General features: G+C 41.1%; 1 protein-coding gene across 1 annotated transcript in view; it reads left to right on the top strand.

Annotated features, from left to right (window-relative positions):
- The window catches only part of LOC309569743 (Fc receptor-like protein 5), a gene marked incomplete at its 5' end in the record, with an annotated part of 42,088 nt that extends 22,320 nt beyond the window's left edge, over window positions 1–19,768 (top strand). The window contains 7 exons of the mRNA XM_082275729.1: window positions 3,092–3,367; window positions 6,791–7,072; window positions 7,227–7,502; window positions 13,534–13,665; window positions 14,944–15,024; window positions 17,645–17,679; window positions 19,617–19,768. Of these exons, the coding sequence (XP_082131855.1) occupies window positions 3,092–3,367; window positions 6,791–7,072; window positions 7,227–7,502; window positions 13,534–13,665; window positions 14,944–15,024; window positions 17,645–17,679; window positions 19,617–19,697 (1,163 nt within the window). The 3' untranslated portion in view covers window positions 19,698–19,768. The remainder of the gene's footprint in view (window positions 1–3,091; window positions 3,368–6,790; window positions 7,073–7,226; window positions 7,503–13,533; window positions 13,666–14,943; window positions 15,025–17,644; window positions 17,680–19,616) is intronic.
- Between the last annotated feature and the right edge of the window lie 450 nt (window positions 19,769–20,218).

Genomic DNA, 20,218 nt, shown 5'->3' on the forward strand with positions numbered 1-20,218 from the left:
ATGTATACTGTGAATAAATGCTAAGATAGAGAGCACTATGGTTCTCCTTCTTGTGTCTTTTATCATGGGGCTGCTCTGATAACTGAGCATTAATTAAGGAGTGGACTAGGTGGAAGAGGAATGTTGGTCATCTAATGCCCGAGCAGGAGCGGAGTGTTACAGGCGAATGAGACTCTGTAGTGGGGTCTAAAGAAGTGAGCAGGTTTTTCACTTAAAGGTGGAGGCCACTGGACACACTACAAGATAGAAGACTGATGAATCACTGATTGCACTGCGGTGTATTGCACATCAACTGGGTCTGTACATATGGATATAATTATTATGGTGCATTAAGATAAGAATTTACATCATCACTATTGAATGTGTATATGATTTATTACTATTATTATTTATTATTATTTTCTTTTTTTTAACTATTATTATTATTATTATTTTATTTATTTTTTTATTTTTATTTTTTATTATTATTTATTATGATTTATTATTTATTATTTACGGTTATCATTTTTGTGGGGGTTTTTTTATACAAAGTTGTGTTGCGCTTTCTTATAAAACGTTTAAAGCAACATCGCATTTTAAAAATGCAGAGAAAATTAAAAAATTAAGTACAGAATCTCTCAATAATATAATTTACAGATCAATCTTGTAAAATCTAGTGGTTCCTTTTAGTGATGTCGCGAACCTAAAATTCGCCGTTCGCGAACGGCGAACGCGAACATCGGCAAATGTTCGCGAACCGGCGAACCGGGCGAACCGCCATAGACTTCAAAAGGCAGGCGAATTTTAAAACACACAGGGACTCTTTCTGGCCACAATAGTGATGGAAAAGTTGTTTCAAGGGGACTAACACCTGGACTGTGGCATGCCGGAGAGGGATCACGCAAAAAAAAGTTCTTAAAAATTATAATTTTTTGATAGAGAGCCAATTATTGGAAAAATTAAAAAAAAATAAAAATAAAAAATTTCTTTGGATTTAGCATCTGGGGGGTCTAAAAAGTGTACCTGTGAAGTTTCAGCTCTGTAGCATGTCCAGAACCCCTAAAAAACAGCATTTGTCTTATATTTTCAGGAATATGGCTTCTCTGCGGCTGGCTTTTTCTCTTGCAGGCATTTATCGGGCATTTTTTTAGGCAGGCATGTCATTTTTTGTATTTAGTGTCTGGGGGGTCTAAAAAGTGTACCTGTCAAGTTTCAGCTCTGTAGCATGTCCAGAACCCCTAAAAAACAGCATTTTTCTTATATTTTCAGGAATATGGCTTCTCTGCGGCTGGCTTTTTTTCTTGCAGGCATTTATCGGGCATTTTTTTAGGCAGGCATGTCATTTTTTGTATTTAGTGTCTGGGGGGTCTAAAAAGTGTACCTGTCAAGTTTCAGCTCTGTAGCATGTCCAGAACCCCTAAAAAAAAGCATTTTTCTTATATTTTCAGGAATACGGCTTCTCTGCGGCTGGCTTTTTCTCTTGCAGGCATATATATCAGTGGTGGGTGGGCAGTGGCACAGTACACTCTCTGTGGACCTGGCAGCAGTCACTGGCACCCAGGCAACTGCAATTTAAAAAATATATATATATTTTTTTTACTTTGCAAGCTGCTGTGCCACTTTATATATCAGTGGTGGGTGGGCAGTGGCACAGTACACTCTCTGTGGACCTGACAGCAGTCACTGGCACCCAGGCAACTGCAATTTAAAAAAATATATATTTTTTTTTACTTTGCAAGCTGCTGTGCCACCTTATATATCAGTGGTGGGTGGGCAGTGGCACAGTACACTCTCTGTGGACCTGACAGCAGTCACTGGCACCCAGGCAACTGCAATTTTAAAAAATATATATTTTATTTTACTTTGCAAGCTGCTGTGCCACCTTATATATCAGTGGTGGGTGGGCAGTGGCACAGTACACTCTCTGTGGACCTGACAGCAGTCACTGGCACCCAGGCAACTGCAATTTTAAAAAAATATATTTTATTTTACTTTACTTTGCAAGCTGCTGTGCCACCTTATATATCAGTGGTGGGTGGGCACACAGTGGCACTGCAGTGGGCACAGTACACTCTGTGGACCTGACAGTAACTGGCAGCCCAGGCAACTGCAATAATAAAAAATATTTTTTTTTTCAATTTATTGCAACAAGATGCTGTGCCACCGTATATATATCAGTGGTGGGCAGTGCACTGCAGTGGGTACAGTGCACTCTGTGGACCTGACACAGCACTCACTGCAATTATGACAGAGGAAAAAAAAAATATTTTTTAAAATGCAAGGTACTGTGCCTGTGCCACCCGAAATGAGTGTGGTGTGCACACAGTACAGTCTGTGGTAGGTCTGTGGCCTCTCACACACAGCGGGCAGGCAACTGCAGTGTACAATAGATATATATATAAAGAAAAAACTCTATTACCTTACCAGCCCTTAAAAGGGCTTTTGGGGACACTATATATATATATATATGTATATATATAAATAAAAAAAATCCTCAATTACCAGCCCTTAAAAGGGCTTTTGGGGACACTAGATAGATATAGATATATATATGTATAAGAAGAAACAACTCAATTACCAGCCTTTAAAAGGGCTTTTGGGGACGCTAGGTATATATATATATATATATATATTAAAAAAAAAAAAACACAAATACCAGCCCTTAGAAGGGCTTTTTGGGGTGCTGATATTACAGCAGTAGTGGACCAAGAACACTGCAAGACCAGGAACACTGACTAACTGTCCCTAGCTTAACAGCAGCAGCAGCAGCAGCAGCAGCAGCTCTCCCTACTCTCACTACACACACTGCTTCAGAATGATCTAAGATGGATGCTGCCCTTGCTTATTTATAGGAGGTGGGAGGGTGTGGGAGGGAGGTATGCTGATTGGCTGGAAATGTGTCTGCTGACTGTAAAGTTCAGGGTCAAAGTTTGCCTCAATGATGTCTTATGGGGGGCGGACCGAACATCGCATATGTTCGCCGGCAGCGGCGAACGCGAACATACTAAGTTCGCCGGGAACTGTTCGCCGGCGAACAGTTCTATACATCTCTAGTTCCTTTGTGTGCTGGTAAAATAATGGAGGTTTACTGTTTGATATTTATATTTTTCAGAACTCTTCACAACTCCAGAAATAAAAGTGACCCCGCTTCCGGTAATGGAAGGAGATAATGTTACTGTGACATGTCACACGAATGTGTCTCCATACAGACCAGAGACAGAGATGCAGTTTGCTTTCTACAAAGGTGGACGGAGCGTTCAGAGTTTTGGTTCCTCTGAGCAATATGGATTCCAGTCCGCTAAGCCGGAGAATTCCGGGGAATATTACTGTGAAGTTTCTGGAAGAATGATTAGGAAGAAAAGTAAAGGGTTGAACATTGTAATAAATGGTAAGTACTTTCCACAAAATTGAACAAAATGTTCAGAGATTCAGTTCCTCTGACCATTATGGATTCCAGTCCGCTAAGCTGGAGGATTCTGGGACATATTACTGTGATGTGGGAACAGTTTCTGGCAGAATAACTGGGAAGAGGAGTGAAGAGTTGAACATTGTTATAAAGAGTAAGTATAAATCAAAAATTGATAGACATGGTGAGATATCAGAGATTTGGTAATGGTGACCAGAGAGAAATACTTCCTGAAAGCATCATATAGACAGCTTGAAAGTATATAGTAAATATGTAGGAAACTGACCACTGAGTAGGAACACAAGTTATGGAAATGAAAGCAATTGTTTTTTGTAAGAAATGTCCTCTGCTGAAAAGACACCTACCAGAATGAATATATATGGGTTTCTATTCCTGATGGATATCTGAATATTCGATTCCCCTGGCTATCACACCAAGTATGCACCAAGTGAAACCAGAACTGCAGCTTTATACAACTGGTCTGGGTCACTTCAAACTGATGGATCCTGTATAAAAAAAAAATTGGCCCTACTGTGTATGTATGTGAGTTAGGGACCTTAGATTGTAAGCTCCTTGAGGGCAGGGGCTGATGTGAATGTGCAATGTATATGTAAAGCGCTGCGTAAAATTGACAGCGCTATATAAGTACCTGAAATAATAATAATAATAATTAAATGAAGAAGATCAACATAAAACCAGGCAACATGGATTTCTTCAAGAAAGATTACAGGGGTAGCCACAGTAGCTCTATCACATTTGGTTTCCTTGAACTTAAAATTGAAATAGACATGATGACAGATCTGAATATTTTCTAAGGCTGCAGAACCTACCAATTTCTGACCACTCTCAGGAAGAATAAGCAATTCTAAAAAAAAAAAAAGCCTTGCCCAATCACCATTGATCCTCTGGACTCTCTTCCTGTTCCTCTCTACTAGCATAAACATGTATGCTTGGCCAAGTTGAGCACACTTGTTTCTGAAGAACTTCCTAGGATTTTCCCTGGGATGTCAAACCACCATCTGAAGTCCAATATGTACCACGCAAGGCTACCTATCAAGGCATATATTTTTTCCACATGGATAAGTAGACTTTATTTTGTGTCTGCCATAACAAAATATAACCAAGTATTGCTTCAGAATCTGCTTTGTGAGCTGGTTTTCTCTTTATTCTGTATGGTACCACCGTAAAGCCATGCATCCACCTTTCACAAGAGTCACCTATGGATGTCTGTGCAGTATGGTTCGATGAATAGCAAATAAACCATGACAGATGTTCTAACCACTCAACACTTTAAACTGAAAATAAAAAAAGTTTTGGTTCAGATACACTTTGTACAAAAAATGGAAATTAAAGCTCCACACCATTGCTAAGAGGTCCAGATACAAAAAAAAAATCCCAGATACAGCAACATTTAGGGGGGACAATCCAAAAAGTATCCAACTCTTTTGTGGGTCCAAGAGCACGCCCTTCATCAGGGCTTGGCTGACAACAATGTGAATAGACTAGAAGTGAACTGAACCTATAACAGACGTTCTTCCATTGTGATTACAAGCACAGGTCTTGCCGGCAGCCAGTTTAGAAAACCAGCAAGGCCCGTGCTTGTATCCCACTGGAAGAAACACCATTATAGGTCAAATTCACTTCTAGTCATTTCACATTGCCAAGCCCTGTTAAGCAGGTTGCTCTTGGCCCCCCAAAATGAGTTGGATACTTTTTGGATTGTTCCTTTGACTTTTTTGGAATAAAGCTCCAACTTAGCCGTGGTATGGCGTTTCAGTTTCCATTTTTGCTACATTACATTGCAAGCCAAGGAGACCGTGGAGATCCTCTGGGCTGTAGGAGCTGCCTAATCCAGACCATTTACATCAACATAAATATTTTAAGATAGCAATATCAGTGAGATAACTATGTGGGTCCCGCACTACTTTTCCACTTTCCTCAACTGTTTAAAATAGGAGGAGTCAAGCACCATCGTGACATTTTCCTAGACAAGAAGTACGACATACCCAAGTAAAAACCAAATCTGGTTGCCTCGTGCAGAAGACATTTACAGTTAAAACTTTTGTGATTTCACCACTTTGCCAAGTGGTGAAATCACATTCAGCGCAGTAAGGCTGATATACTGTTCTTTTAAGTGTTGCTTATTGTGGGTTCTCCTAATAGAGCGGAGTATTGGATTATGGGAGATGTAGTCCAAAGGAGGACAAAGACTGTAGAAAGTGGGCCGGATTGAACTATACTCCCAGGGAGCTGAAGGTTCCACAGAGGATTATAAGAAAATCTATAAATGAGGGGCGGGGCCGGTTGTGTGCTCTCTTGCCTCGGGGGCCGCGTGTGAGGTGGATGAGCTGGAGAACCGCTGTGGAGAGCAGAATGTGTGCAGGTCATGGCCTAATGTGAAGACAGCTTGGAGAGATGACGGATGTCACCGAGGAGTGACTGATCCAGTGCGGAGACACCTTGCAGAGGCAATGGACACCACGGAGGGGTGACTGGCCTGGTGCGGAGGACTGTAGGGAAGAAGTGTCGGAGGATTGGATGAGAGATATCTGATTGTAGTGAGCACGGCAGTTCACAGACATAGAGGAAGGGCCTGTGACACAGCACAAAGACAGAGAGAGCTCTAACATAGCGGAGCAGTTGCCATAGGACACTCCTGAGCTTTGATAGTGCGTGGTGATCCAGAAGGCCGCATTTGTACACATACAGGAATCTATACTGATTTCACTTTAGACAGAATCTGGATTACAAATACCCCTTTGTTCCTCTGGATTACAAATACCCCTTTATTCTTTTGGATTACAAATATCATTCATGGAATGATTAGAGCTCCTACTGCCGGTGAAGATTAGCATGGCCTTGCCAGGAAGAGACTTATTTAAATAATAGATAAAGGGCGCCCCCTATAGGTGATAGAGTGCACTAAAAATAGACTTGTCACTCTCACACATTCATAAAAGGAATTGCATCATTATTGCATACATATCCATATACTACTTTAGTTGGAGACTGTTATATCTATTTGTAGATATAACAAATGTTGATGGGATTCTGAGTCTTGGGTTTCACAGTGATTCTGAGACTTGAAGGTTCAGAATCCCACTCTTGTTCTCTATGCTCATATTTCCTGTTGTGTTGAAGCTATATCTGTTCATTCTTTTATCAAGTCAGTAAACTGATATATTGATATTCAAGTGTCATTGTTGTTTCTCGGAACCGCCATGGCAGAACCAATAGTGTCAAGCGGGTTGGAGGTGCCTCAGGGTCAAGGGAGTGTGGAGGAAACAAACATACTCAGCAACCCCTGTTTTGAAACCCTAAAACATATATAAGTGAGTTTTTCACATTCACAAAGGTCATGTTTTACAACTATTTTATATTTGTTTCTTTTATTCTCGCCTTCAGAGCCCTTCACTCAACCAGAAATCATAATGACCCCAAATCAAACGTCAGAAGGAGACAATATGACTCTGACCTGTCATACAATACGTAGTGGACTCATTCCTGATACAGGTCTGGAATATGCATTTTACAGAGATGGACAAAATGTTCAGGAATTCAATTTATCTAATCAATATGAAGTCCAGTCTGCTCAGCCTAATTATTCTGGGAACTATTCCTGTGAAGTGAGAAGTTCAACCAACAAATTAACAAGGAGCACTAAAGAATTATACGTCCAGATACAAGGTGAGCAGACTAGGTGCCTTGTCTCTTCATATAAGAAGAAAAATGGGTTTACTATTTACTATACTGTGCATTTGTGAAATATACCATATATACCGGTAATTCCGTATTCTGATCTTGTCTGATCTGCTTACTGTTACATTACTTTTCTATACAGAGCTCTTCGCTAAGCCGGAAATTGAGATGGTCCCAGTTTTGGTTGTTAAAGGCAATCAAATGATCCTAAAATGTAATACAATTGTAAAAAGAAACCAAACTGAACTTCAAATCGCTTTCTACAAGAATAGACAGAAAATTCAGGAATGCAATTCATCTCATCAGTATGTAGTCCCATCGGCTCATCCGGAGGATTCTGGAAATTATTACTGCGAAGTAAGAACTTCAAACAACAATGTGAAAAAGAAGAGTGAGGAATTAAACGTGGACGTACAAGGTGATCATAACATATTTTCAAATGGAGGTCTCAATAACAGTTGACAAAATACATTATGTGCTTACCATCCAGGTATCAAAATATGCGTTGAGGTGCTAGTAGAGATGTACCGAACGGTTCGCCGGCGAACTTCGAACGTTCGCGTTCGCCGCTGCGGGCGAACATATGCGATGTTCGGTCCGCCTCCTATACATCATCATTGAGGCAAACTTTGACCCTGAACATCACAGTCAGCAGACACATTCCAGGCCAATCAGCATACCTCCCTCCCACACCCTCCCACCTCCTATAAATAAGCAAGGGCAGCATCCATCTTAGATCATTTCTGTGTTACTGAGAGCAGGGAAAGTGCTGCTGCTGCTGCTGTTATAGCTAGGGACAGTTAGTCAGTGTTCCCGGTCTTGTTAGCCAGTGTTCTTGGTACACTCCTGCTGTAAGGACAGCACCCCAAAAAGCCCTTCCTAGGGCTGGTATTTGAGGTTTTTTTTGGATATATATATATACATCTATTGTCCCCAAAAAGCCCTTTTGAGGGCTGGTATTTGTGTAATTTTTTTTGTTCTGTGATATATATATATATATATATATATATATATATATATATATATATATCTATTGTCCCCAAAAGCCCTTTTGAGGGCTGGTATTTGTGTAATTTTTTTTGTTCTGTGATATATATATATATATCTATTGTCCCCCAAAAGCCCTTTTGAGGGCTGGTATTTGTGTAATTTTTTTGTTCTGTGATATATATATATATATATATATATATATATATATATATATCTATTGTCCCCAAAAGCCCTTTTGAGGGCTGGTATTTGTGTAATTTTTTTTTGTTCTGTGATATATATATATATATATATATATATGTATATATATATATATATATATATATATATATATATATTGTCCCCAAAAGCCCCTTTGAGGGCTGGTATTTGAGTATTTTTTTAATATATATATATACATATATATATATATATATATATGTAGCATGTCCAGAACCAGAAAAAAAAGATCATATAGGTGTAAAAGGGGTTCCCACCATCCCTGCTCTACTGAAAAATTATCTTTTTTTTCTGGTTCTGGACATGCTACAGAGCTGAAACTTCACAGGTACACTTTTTAGACCCCCTAGACACTAAATCACACAAAAAAAGTTCTTAAAAATTGTCATTTTTGATAGAGAGACAATTATTGGAAAAAAAAAAAAAACTTAACAAAAAAAAATGTCTTTGGATTTATTGTCTGGGGGGTCTAAAAAGTGTACCTGTGAAGTTTCAACTCTGTAGCATGTCCAGAACCAGAAAAAAAAAGATAATTTTTCAGTAGAACAGGGATGGTGGGAACCCCTTTTACACCTATATGATCTTTTTTTCCTGGTTCTGGACATGCTGCAGAGCTGAAACTTCACAGGTACACTTTTTAGACCCCCCCAGACAATAAATCCAAAGAAATGTTTTTTTGTTAAGTTTTTTTTTTTTTTTCCAATAATTGGCTCTGTATCAAAATGACACTTTTTAAGAACTTTTTTGGTGTGATTTAGTGTCTAGGGGGTCTAAAAAGTGTACCTGTGAAGTTTCAGCTCTGCAGCATGTCCAGAACCAGGAAAAAAAGATCATATAGGTGTAAAAGGGGTTCCCACCATCCCTGCTCTACTGAAAATTATCTTTTTTTTCTGGTTCTGGACATGCTACAGAGCTGAAACTTCACAGGTTGACTTTTTAGACCCCCTAGACACTAAATCACACAAAAAAAGTTCTTAAAAATTGTCATTTTTGATAGAGAGCCAATTATTGAAAAAACAAAAAACTTAACAAAAAGAAATTTCTTTGGATTTATTGTCTGGGGGGTCTAAAAAGTGTACCTGTGAAGTTTCAGCTCTGTAGCATGTCCAGAACCAGAAAAAAAAGGGTAGGGTTATTTTTAGTGCTTAGGGTTAGGGTTAGAGGGGTAGGGGTAGGGCTACTAACTCTAACCCTAAGTATCTCACTGTAACCCTAACCCTAGCCCCTAACACTAAACCTAACCCTAACCCTCTAACCATAACCCTAACCCTCTAACCTTAACCCTAACCCTCTAAGCCTAGCCATAAAAATAACCCTAGCCCTAACCATAGCCCTAACCCTAACCCTAGCCCTAGCCCTAACCCTAGCCCTAACCCTAACCCTAGCCCTAACCCTAACCCTAACCCTAACCCTAACCCTAACCCTAGCCCTAACCCTAACCCTAGCCCTAACCCTAACCCTAGCCCTAGCCCTAGCCCTAACCCTAGCCCTAACCCTAGCCCTAACCCTAACCCTAGCCCTAACCCTAACCCTAGCCCTAGCCCTAACCCTAACCCTAACCCTAACCCTAGCCCTAACCCTAACCCTAGCCCTAACCCTAACCCTAGCCCTAACCCTAATTCGTATTTGTTTCTGGTTCTGGACATGCTACAGAGCTGAAACTTCACAGGTACACTTTTTAGACCCCCCAGATGCTAAATCCAAAGAAATTTTTTATTTTTATTTTTTTTTAATTTTTCCAATAATTGGCTCTCTATCAAAAAATTAAAATTTTTAAGAACTTTTTTTGTGTGATCCCTCTCCGGCATGCCACAGTCCAGGTGTTTGTCCCCTTGAAACAACTTTTCCATCACTATTGTGGCCAGAAAGAGTCCCTGTGGGTTTTAAAATTCGCCTGCCTATTAAAGTCTATGGCGGTTCGCAATGTTCGCCGGTTCGCGAACATTCGCCGATGTTCGCGTTCGCCGTTCGCGAACAGCGAATTTTCTAGGTGCTAGCACTTATAAATAGTCTGATTGGCCAAATCTGTTGAGCGGCAAAGGATGTATGAGCCATTTTTTTAAGCCAAATGCTGATCATCTAGTGGGGAATGTTGGTGCATATGGGATATCTATATATATATATAATATTACATACTTTTAGGTAAAAATAGAAATATACATATTCTGGGAAGTAATGCTATCCCTCAAACCCAAGTCTCCTCCTCAGAAATAAGGATAGGTCTAAATACAAAAAACAGATGACCCGTAATTTGTTAAGTTGAGTGTGGAGACAGTGTTGTTGGAAGGAGCAGATTTTGCTCTAGGATACCCACGTTTCTGAGAAGTCTTATGTGATTGGGTAATTGGTTTAAGTGGACTTACCTTTTAAGATATTTGTATGGTTATATTATGGTTTATGCCAGTGATGGCGAACCTTTTTGAGCATGAGTGCCCAAACTGCAACACAAAATCAACTTATCTGTTTCAAAGTGCCAGAGAGTCAATACCGGGGGTGGGAATGTGATATATCGCCTCCCAGCCACCTACCAACTGCCGTCTGAAAATTGATCCACTGTGGATTGCTTATCAAAAGAGCAGCAAGGGATGCTGCATATGTAAATGCGCCCCAACCCAGCTACTCACCTCTGCATCCCAAAGCCCCCCTCTTTGCTTACTTCTACATTCCCTGCTCACTATTGCACCCCCACAAAGCTGCTGACCTTGTAAAGGTTAGCCGGTCAATGGTGTGCACTCTTCTTCCTCGCGTGCCCACAGAGAGGGCTCTGTGTGCCAGCTGTGGCACGCGTGCCATGGGTTTGCCATCACTGGTTTATGCTATTCCTCCCACTTGGTGCTTGGTTGGTTGGGGGGGGGGGTAGGGTTCCTGTTCTCCCTCCCTTATGTTGCTTCCTCAACTCTTTCTAATATTGAATGTAGTTTTCTTTTATAGTCTTGATTAACAAAAAAATCTACATATATACAGAATACAGGATGCAAAAAAAGATATTTGTATGGTTAGTACCTTTGTAAAGCAAATAGGTAAATATATTTGTAATGCCAAGACACTAGCTTAGCCATAGCAGCACATGTAGCTGCTATAGGGATTGAAGTCAGGCTTGTGTGTTCTGTTGTTGCTGTTTTCTCTAGGTAGCATTTATATTAGAGTGGGGCAGATGTTGCAGGAATGGCTTTCTGGTCCAACAAAAGATGACATCATAAAAGGTTACCACAAATGCACATGACCCCATTGATGACACAGAGGAGAAGACCTTCCACTGTCAGTGCAACATTTGCTCCAGTCTAGTGAACGTTACTCCCCGAGACCACTAAGGATAACTCATAGTAGATACATTTTCAGTGTGTCTTCATCATGATTGGCTAAATAGAGCACAGGAAAGGGGAGTGGAGAATAGGAACCAACAGGAGGACACCAGCTCGTAGAGAAGCTCCATAAGACTACTTTGGGGCCACTGATTTGTCCTTATGTTATGTCCCATTTGCAATCCGAAAAATTAATGACTGGGGCATGCTGGGTTGATGACATCACAAGAGGGCAGTGTCATCTGCTGATGTCATCAGGTGACTCTCCCCTTAGCTATTTAAGAAATGTCAGACAGTGGAGCAGGCAGTGGGAGCATTCGACGAGGTTGAAGGATTTTTTTTTCCTTTTTTCGGGTCCGGCAGTGCAACAGGCATCATAAATGACAATGGATCTACACTGGGGGACAGTTTTCCAGATTCCGATAAGCCCCCTGCCAGCACACTTCCACATTCACCGTCCAGGGTCTCCATCAACATGGGGACAAGGTGCTTTAGGGTGGGGGGGCAGAGCCCCCCTACCCTAAAGCACCCCCTTTGTTGAGGGCATGTAGCCTGATATAGTTTAGGAGGGGGATGCTTGCTTGTCCCCAACTCTCCTGGCCTGCTAGGCTGCAGGCTCGGATAAGGATCTGGTATAGATTTTGGGGGGTATTCCACGCTGTTTTTTTCTGAACTTTCTTTTGCTGGAATTCTTTGGTTTACATTTCAGCTCTCAGCTCCTTAACGACCAGCTATTCTTTACACAGAATTCAAATCGGTCGATCATTTTTCGACCGATCCAAATCTGAATCATTCCAAAAATTTGTAATTCGTTAGAAATGTAATAAAATAAACTAATTTCAACTAAATTTGTTACTATTTCATTCGGAGTTTCAGATACATCCAAGTCCCCAAATAGCCATAAATTTGTCTGAATTTACATTTGGACCAAAATAGATTGCGCATGTCTACTGACCTTGACTTGTTACTCCGACACTGATTCTCTGCTGCTTGGACTGACCCTTGCATGTGACCCTAACACTGACTCTCTGCCTTATGATCTGGACGACGTGATTACTCTTCCACTAAGAACTGTGCCTAGCTTGAAGTTCCTGGCCACTGGTCTCTACTTTCTACAGCAGATGTCTCCAAACTTTCTAAAAAAAAAAAAAAAGGACCAGTTTACTGCCCTTCAAGCTTTAGGGGGTCAGAGTGTGGCCAGTGGGGGTTGAAGATTCCCCAGCATCAGTAGACAATGCATCAGGCTTGGTGGTCAGTCGGAGTAAATAAATTACATAATGCCTGTGGTCAGTAGGAGGAGGAATAGTGCCCCAGCATTGGTATTAGTTGAAAGAATATTGCTCCATCATTGGCATCAGCGGGAAGAATAGTGCTCAATCAATTAAATGTGTGGAAGGAATTATGTTGCATTTTTGGTGTCAGTGGGATGAATATTGCCCCACTGTTGGTTTCAGTGGAAGCCTTATTGTTGATGTCCGTGGGAGGAATAGTACCCCATATTAGTGGGCACAATAGTGCTCCAAGGGATGGATAAAGCCAAGCAAAGGGCCTCATCTTGTCTGGAGTTGCGAGACCACTGCTCAACAGGTACATTGCTAACTGTGTCCTTTCAAGTTTTTGATTCCAAGAGTATACATATCCCTGTATATGGAGCTCATTGATGAAGACATCTAGAATTTGTTTTAATTTGTCAGCCCAACTGATTCCACTAACTGGTGAAGGGAGTTCCGTGTTTTTGCTCCTCTGATTGTAAAGACACACACACACACTCTCACACAATTTCAGATTAAATCTCCTTAAATTGTAGCCACTCGTCTTATTCAGGAACCTAAGAATATTCAAGTTGTTGCCACCTTTACAGGCACTGTTGGTCGCATGGCTGCTGCTACCTTAAATTTACCAGTGATGGAGACAATAATGAGTATTGTTTCTCTACAGGCAACACAGAGCTTTTCATAATTCTTCTTCCGCTGGCTCTAGGAATGTTACTCCTCCTTGTTGCTATCCTGGTGACCTTGTTCATTTGTAGCAAACGCCGTTCATCTGTAAAACCCCAAGAACCAGCAACAGGTAATTCTACTTCCTAATTATTGTGCAGTTATGAAATGAAACCCATGCTGAGCAAATACAGAGAATACCATTGCTGCCCTTCTTCTAAAAAATGAATTGCCTGGTTGTCTCCAACTTTCTGAATCACAGATCTGCAAAAAGTAGGCAGCCATTGAATACAAGGTAAAGAAAGAACCAGGGGTGTGCAAATTGATTTTCACAGTTTATTGCAAATCCAGCTTCGCACCAAGATTCACAGGATGAGTGATGAGTAGGGATAGGCAGACTGGGAGAGGTTTGGTTAGCAGGAGCTTCAGAAAATTTAGTGAGAGCCCTATTAAAGTTTATGGAGGGTGAAACTTGTTATTATTTACATAGGTACATAGTTACATAGTAGTTGAGGTTGAATAAAGACAATAGTCCATCCAGTTCAACCTGTGTAGGTGTGTGTGGCTGTAATCATCTCTCATACCCCTGAATGTTATGATCCTTGAATTGTACATCCAAGAGTCTTTTAGTAGCAACTGGGCGTAACCTTAGTGGCTGGGCTTAACCTTAGTGACCGGGTGGCACCTTAGCGAATGGGTGGTACCTTAACGACTAAGAGCAAATTTAGCATCTGGGAGCAACTGTAGCGACTGGGAGCAACTGTAGCGAATGAGACCGGAAATACCTTGTGACTGGGAGTACCTTAACGACTGGTGGATAACCCTAGCGACCAGGAGGACCTAGCAACCGGGAATACCTTGTGACAGGTGAGTCACCAGCTAAGTAACTTAGCGACTGGTATGTACCTTAGCGACTGGTGAATACCTTAGCGACTGGTGAGTACCTTAGCGACTGGTGGGTACCTTAGCGACTGGTGAGTACCTCAGCGACTGGTGAGTATCTTGGCGACTGGTGAGTAACCTACAGGTTAGTACCAGGGAAGATAGAGATAGTGTAGGTAAGGAATAGCAGGTTGTTATACTAATTATCCCCATAGAGTAGAGGGTAAAAATGTACGCAGGATTGGGGATGCCACTCAGTGCACTTCTTGCTGCATGTATGTGTTCCTTTAAGCAGTGATCAACAATTTCTATTGTTTCTTGTTAGAAGATGCCTTAAAGGTTCTTTTACAGTGTATGTTTTTGTAACATTTTTGCAAATTTTTGATATGCCTTTCCCATTTTCACTTGCTGTTCCATATTCTGAATACTGGATTTCTAATACAGTACTGTATGGGTGGGGGGGAATAGTTTGAATTTTTCGTTTTTGACATGTTTATTTTAAGTGACGCCTTCTCCTTCTGTATCCTAGAAGGGTTTAGCACATCCGGTGATTGTGATGTAGAGCCAACGATCACATACTCCATTCTTGCCATGTCCCCTATGCTACAAGGTAAATACTTTGTATATGTAAAAGTTTTCATTTTTCCATCATTTCATCAAAATTGTCAATTTTTATGTCACAGTTTTTATTTGTCAATGAAAGGAAGAAGTTGCAGGGAGTGGATCTGTTGCCAAAAACCTGGCCAAAATATTAACTCTTCTCCAATCTATGAATTCATGTTTTCTTGAACTGAGTGGCCCCATACACACTGGTCGTTTAGCCTCGGTACATGGGGCTCCAGTGTTTAGCCACAGGTAGATATATAGTATAGTATAGGCTATATAGTATAGTATAGTATATAAATGTACTGTCCACCCCCTCCTCCAGCAAGCTTTCAAACACTGAGAATCTTGACAGCTGCTCCAGCTAGATAGGGCACCTAGATGTATATATGTTTAGTGCTATATGCACCCAGGGACAAATGTTTGTAATGCAAGCAGTCGTTATTTGTCCCTGGGCACACACTGCCCTAAACGGCAGTACTGATAGGTGCACTGTTCAGCCCTGTCCAGCCACAGCAGTTGTCAGACTCACATAGATTTGCCAGCAGTGGGGTTTCATGAGACGCCTGTGCCCTCCACCTGCAGCTAAACCCCGAAACCCCATGTACCAGGGCTAAATGCCCAATGTGTATGGGGCCCTGGGAGTCTACTGACTCTTCTCAACAACACTCCAATTCGTTTAATAATAGTGGATAGTTTCATTGTTAGCCATAATTTTTCACCAGCTAATAGAAGAAGCAAAATAAGAGGAAAAAAAGATTCCAATTTTTAAGGTCTCCATAGGAGTTTAGGCACTGGTCCTTGATTTCCATTATGATAAGTACAGTTCTGTCCATTGTCAGTCCTGACATTGAGAACATTCAAACGTGAGTGCCTGCAGTGTACTGAATCAACGCATTCTAAAATAGCCAACTAATGACCTTACACAAACCAGCCTTCAAAGCCAACACCACAATTACAATTTTACCAATCTAGGCACCAGTCCTCACCTGAATCTGTCACTACATTCCGGTTGCATCTCTTAAAATTAGAATATCATCAAAAAGTTAATTTATTTTAGTAATTTAATTCAAAAAGTGAAATTATATATTTTATATAGCTGTGTTATACACAGAGTGATATATTTCAAGCATTTCTTTATTTTAATTTTGATCATTATGTCTTACAGCTAGTGAAAACCCAATATTCAGTATCTCAGAAAATTAGAATATTACATAAGACCAATTTAAAAAAAAAAGGATTTTTAATACAGAAATGTTGGCTTTCTGAAAAGTATGTCCATGTACAGTATAGTATGCACTCAATACCTGGTTAGGGCTCCTTTTGCATAAATAATTGCATTGAGACGATCAGCCTGTGGCACTGCTGAGGTGTTATAGAAGCCAGGGTTGCTTTGACAGTGGCCTTCAGCTCATCTGCATTGTTGGGTCTGGTGTCTCTCATCTTCCTCTTGATAATACCCCACAGATTCTCTTTGGGGTTTAGGTCAGGCGAGTTTGCTTGTTAATGAAGCACAGTCATACCATGATCATGTGACCAGGTATTGGTAGTTTTGGCAGTGTGGGCAGGTGCCAAGTCCTGCTGGAAAATGAAATCGGCATCTCAATAAAGCTGGTCAGCAGAGGGAAGTGCTCTAGATTTTCATGGTAGAGGAGTGGACCAACACCAGTAGATGACATGGCTCCTCAAATCATCACGGACTGTGGAAACTTCACACTGGACCTCATGCAACTTGGTTTCTGTGCCTCTCCACTTTCCCTCCAGACTCTGGGACCTTGATTTCCACAATTTTCGACAGTCCCTGATGATTTGGAGAGTCATGTCATCTGCTACTGTTGGTCCACTGTGTTTTATCAAGTCCAAAGTCAGCGCAGCCCTCTACCAGGACATTTTAGAGCACTTCATGCTTCCCTCTGATGACCAGCTTTATGGAGATGCTGATTTCATTTTCCAGCAGGACTTGTCACCTTCCCACACTGCCAAAAGTACCAATACCTGCTTTAATGATCATGGTATCACTGTGCTTGTTTGGCCAGCAAACTCGCCTGACCTAAATCCCATAGAGAATCTGTGGGGTATTGTCAAGAGGAAGATGAGAGACACCAGACCCAACAATGCAGATGAGCTGAATCCCGCTGTCAAAGCAACCTGGGCTTCTATAACACCTCAGCAGTGCCACAGGCTGATCGCCTTTATGCCACTCCGCATTGATGCAGTAATTCATGCAAAAGGAGCCCCGACCAAGTATTGAGTGGATACTTTTCTTTACATGAACATACTCTTCAGTAAGAATTGAAAATCCTTTTTTTTTATTTATTTTTTTTATTGGTCTTTTGTAATATTTTAATTTTCTGAGATCCTGAATTTTAGGTTTTCACTAGCTGTAAGCCATAATCATCAAAATTTTAAAAAGAAAATGCTTGATATATATGACTCTGTGTGTAACACATCTAAATAAAATATTTGATTTTCACTTTTTGAATTGAATTACTGAAATAAATTAACTTTTTGATGATATTCTAATTTTTTTTTAGATGCACCTGTACTGGTTAGTATATCAGCGGGAATCTTCTGTATATATTATAATCTTTATGCATTCCATAACATTTTAAATTTCCATCTTTCAGATGCTCAAGTGACGACAAAGGAAAACCATGAAGATGTGAGTAATGGAAAAGGTGGTTGCTGTCTTAGATGACAGACATAGCAGGCTTGACTTCCAAAATTAAAAGAAAATGCTTGACCTTGATTGCAGGTTGGGAGGAAGGGAATTAGAAACCAGGGGTGACTAGGACAATGGGCTATCTGATGTCTCCAACTTAAGTAGTGTTCTAACAAGCATTGACATTGGATAAGGCCAGTGGATAGACAGCAAAAGTGGTTAGACAGAATGTAGATATGTTACACCAGGGAGTCTCAGTTTTAGATCTAACTATACTATAGAGGGCCACTGGGGGGCTGATGTCTCTAATCTGTGGGTTTCCTGAACTAAAGATGTGGCCTACTTCTGTTTCTGACCCTGAGAAACTGCTGCAGCTATCCCTGCCAGCTCTAAGTCCAAGAACTAAGTGATCACATGACCACTGGTCCCTCCACTTTCAGACAGCTTGGAGCGGATAGCAGTGACCCAGTCACCGGTCTCTGCTCTCCCCTCCAGTGCTCACTGGAGTATTGAGCAGAAGAGGGGGCAGGCACAGCTTCGGCTCTCATCCACGCTAGAGCCAGTTGTAAACAAAAAAATCTCCTGCACTTGGGTGGTATGTAATGAAGGATAAAGGATCATACATGGTCTTGATATGCACCACTCAAGGTCTTGCTGCCCCCTCAGGACCAAGGGTATCCAAAATGTTGGAGAGCATTTTGGAGAGCCAGTTGTCAGTCAGACAGCTGGGTGGATCCAGATAATATGTTTGGGATCCTTCCATAGCCTGGAGTGCCTCTGGAGCCCACTGTCAGCTGATTCTGGGTCACAGTACTGCAAAAGTAAGTGCAATCCCGTGACCCAGAATAGAAGTATGGCCAAAAAACTTTGGCCATACTTCTCTTTTCAAAGGGAACCAGTTGCTTTGCTTTGCATGGATTGACTTTAAGAAAACCTAACGATTTGTTTTCATCCTCTGTGCCAGGATCCTATGTAGGGGAAACTCACCTTCCTCTGATGGAAAACGTGGGCAAATTACCAATGCTGGAATCTCATGTTTCGTGAGAAAACCAGGGAATGGCTGTGCATTAAGATAAAAAGCCTTCTGTGTGCAGCAGCCCCCCTAATACTTACCTGAGGTCCATTTAGATCCAGCAATGCTGCAGGAGTGTCTCCCCAGACTCCCCGTCTCATTGGCTGAGACAGCAGTGCGGCACCATTGGCTCCCGCTGCGTTCAATCAAAGTCAGTCAGCCAATGAGAAGAGAAAAGTGCGGGATCGGGCTGCGGCTCCATTCCCAAATGGACACAGGGAGCTGTGGCTTGGCTTGGGTGCTCCTGTAGCAAGCTGCTTGCTGTAGGGGTACTCAACAGGAGGGAGGGGCCAGGAACGCTGGTGAGGGAATCTGGGTTGCTCTGTGCAAAACCACTACATAGAGCAGGTAAGTATGACAAGTTTGTTATTTTTAACTAAAAAAAAAAAAAAAAAAATTGAGACTTTAGTATCACTTTAAGCCTGGTACACACAAAATTATCGGACGAATGATCGTCCATTTTTTTTTTTCCCATGCTAGTCTCCATATCGAAAATGAAGAGGTTACTAACATTTCGTAAATTCTCATACAACAGAAAAAAACATTGGAAGTGATGTATTTGTACTGTATTTGTATTGTATTTTCGGACAAAAACTGTACTGATTAAATGAAAATAGTAAGATCTGATATCGTATGAGAAAATTTTTTGTGCTTGTCCCATCAGATAATTTTTCACGACCTGTATTGATTGGCTCTCGAAAGCTGTGTTGAGTGTGCACAGATCAGATCAGATTATCGAACAATCATTTTGAAAGTGGTATTTTTCATACAATATTCTGATCGTGTGTATGGACCTTAAAGCTGATGTGTAATCCTTGTCTGATTTTTGATAATTATTGTTTGTTGTGTTTTTTTATTTTTTCAGAATGTCGTCTACGCTGCGGTGAAGCCCAGATCAAGAAGGGAACCTGCTGCTGACCCTGATAGCATTTATCAGAATATCTAATCCTGAAGAACTCTCCCCTGGGATCCCATATATTAAAGCTGAACCCCAGGTATGGTTTGTATTGCATAGTTACAGTAGATAATAATATACACAGATCAGCCATAACATTATGATCACCCACCTAAAATGGAGTATGGGGCCCCCTTTTGCTAAAACAGCCCTGACCCATTGAGGCATGGACGTCAAAGTAACATCCACATGAATGGCAGGACCCAAGGTTTCCCGAGCAGAACATTGCTCAAAGCATCAAACTGCCTCTGCAGACTTGCCTTCTTATACCGCATCCTGGTGCCATCTCTTCCCTAGGTAAGTGACACACACGCACTCGGTCATCCACATGTAAAAGAAAATGTGATTTATCAGACTAGGTCACTGTAACGGAACTCCAATACCCAGACTAGGTATCTCCGCTGTATAATCCTTGTAGCTGAGGAAATACTAAAATATCCAAGGCAAAATCCCCACCAGTAACTGGACGACACACAGTTCTGGGAGTCAACTAGAATGAACTGTTTATTGAA

This window comes from Pelophylax lessonae, assembly GCF_965119305.1.
Source record: "Pelophylax lessonae genome assembly, chromosome: 13".
Lineage (NCBI taxonomy): Eukaryota > Metazoa > Chordata > Amphibia > Anura > Ranidae > Pelophylax > Pelophylax lessonae.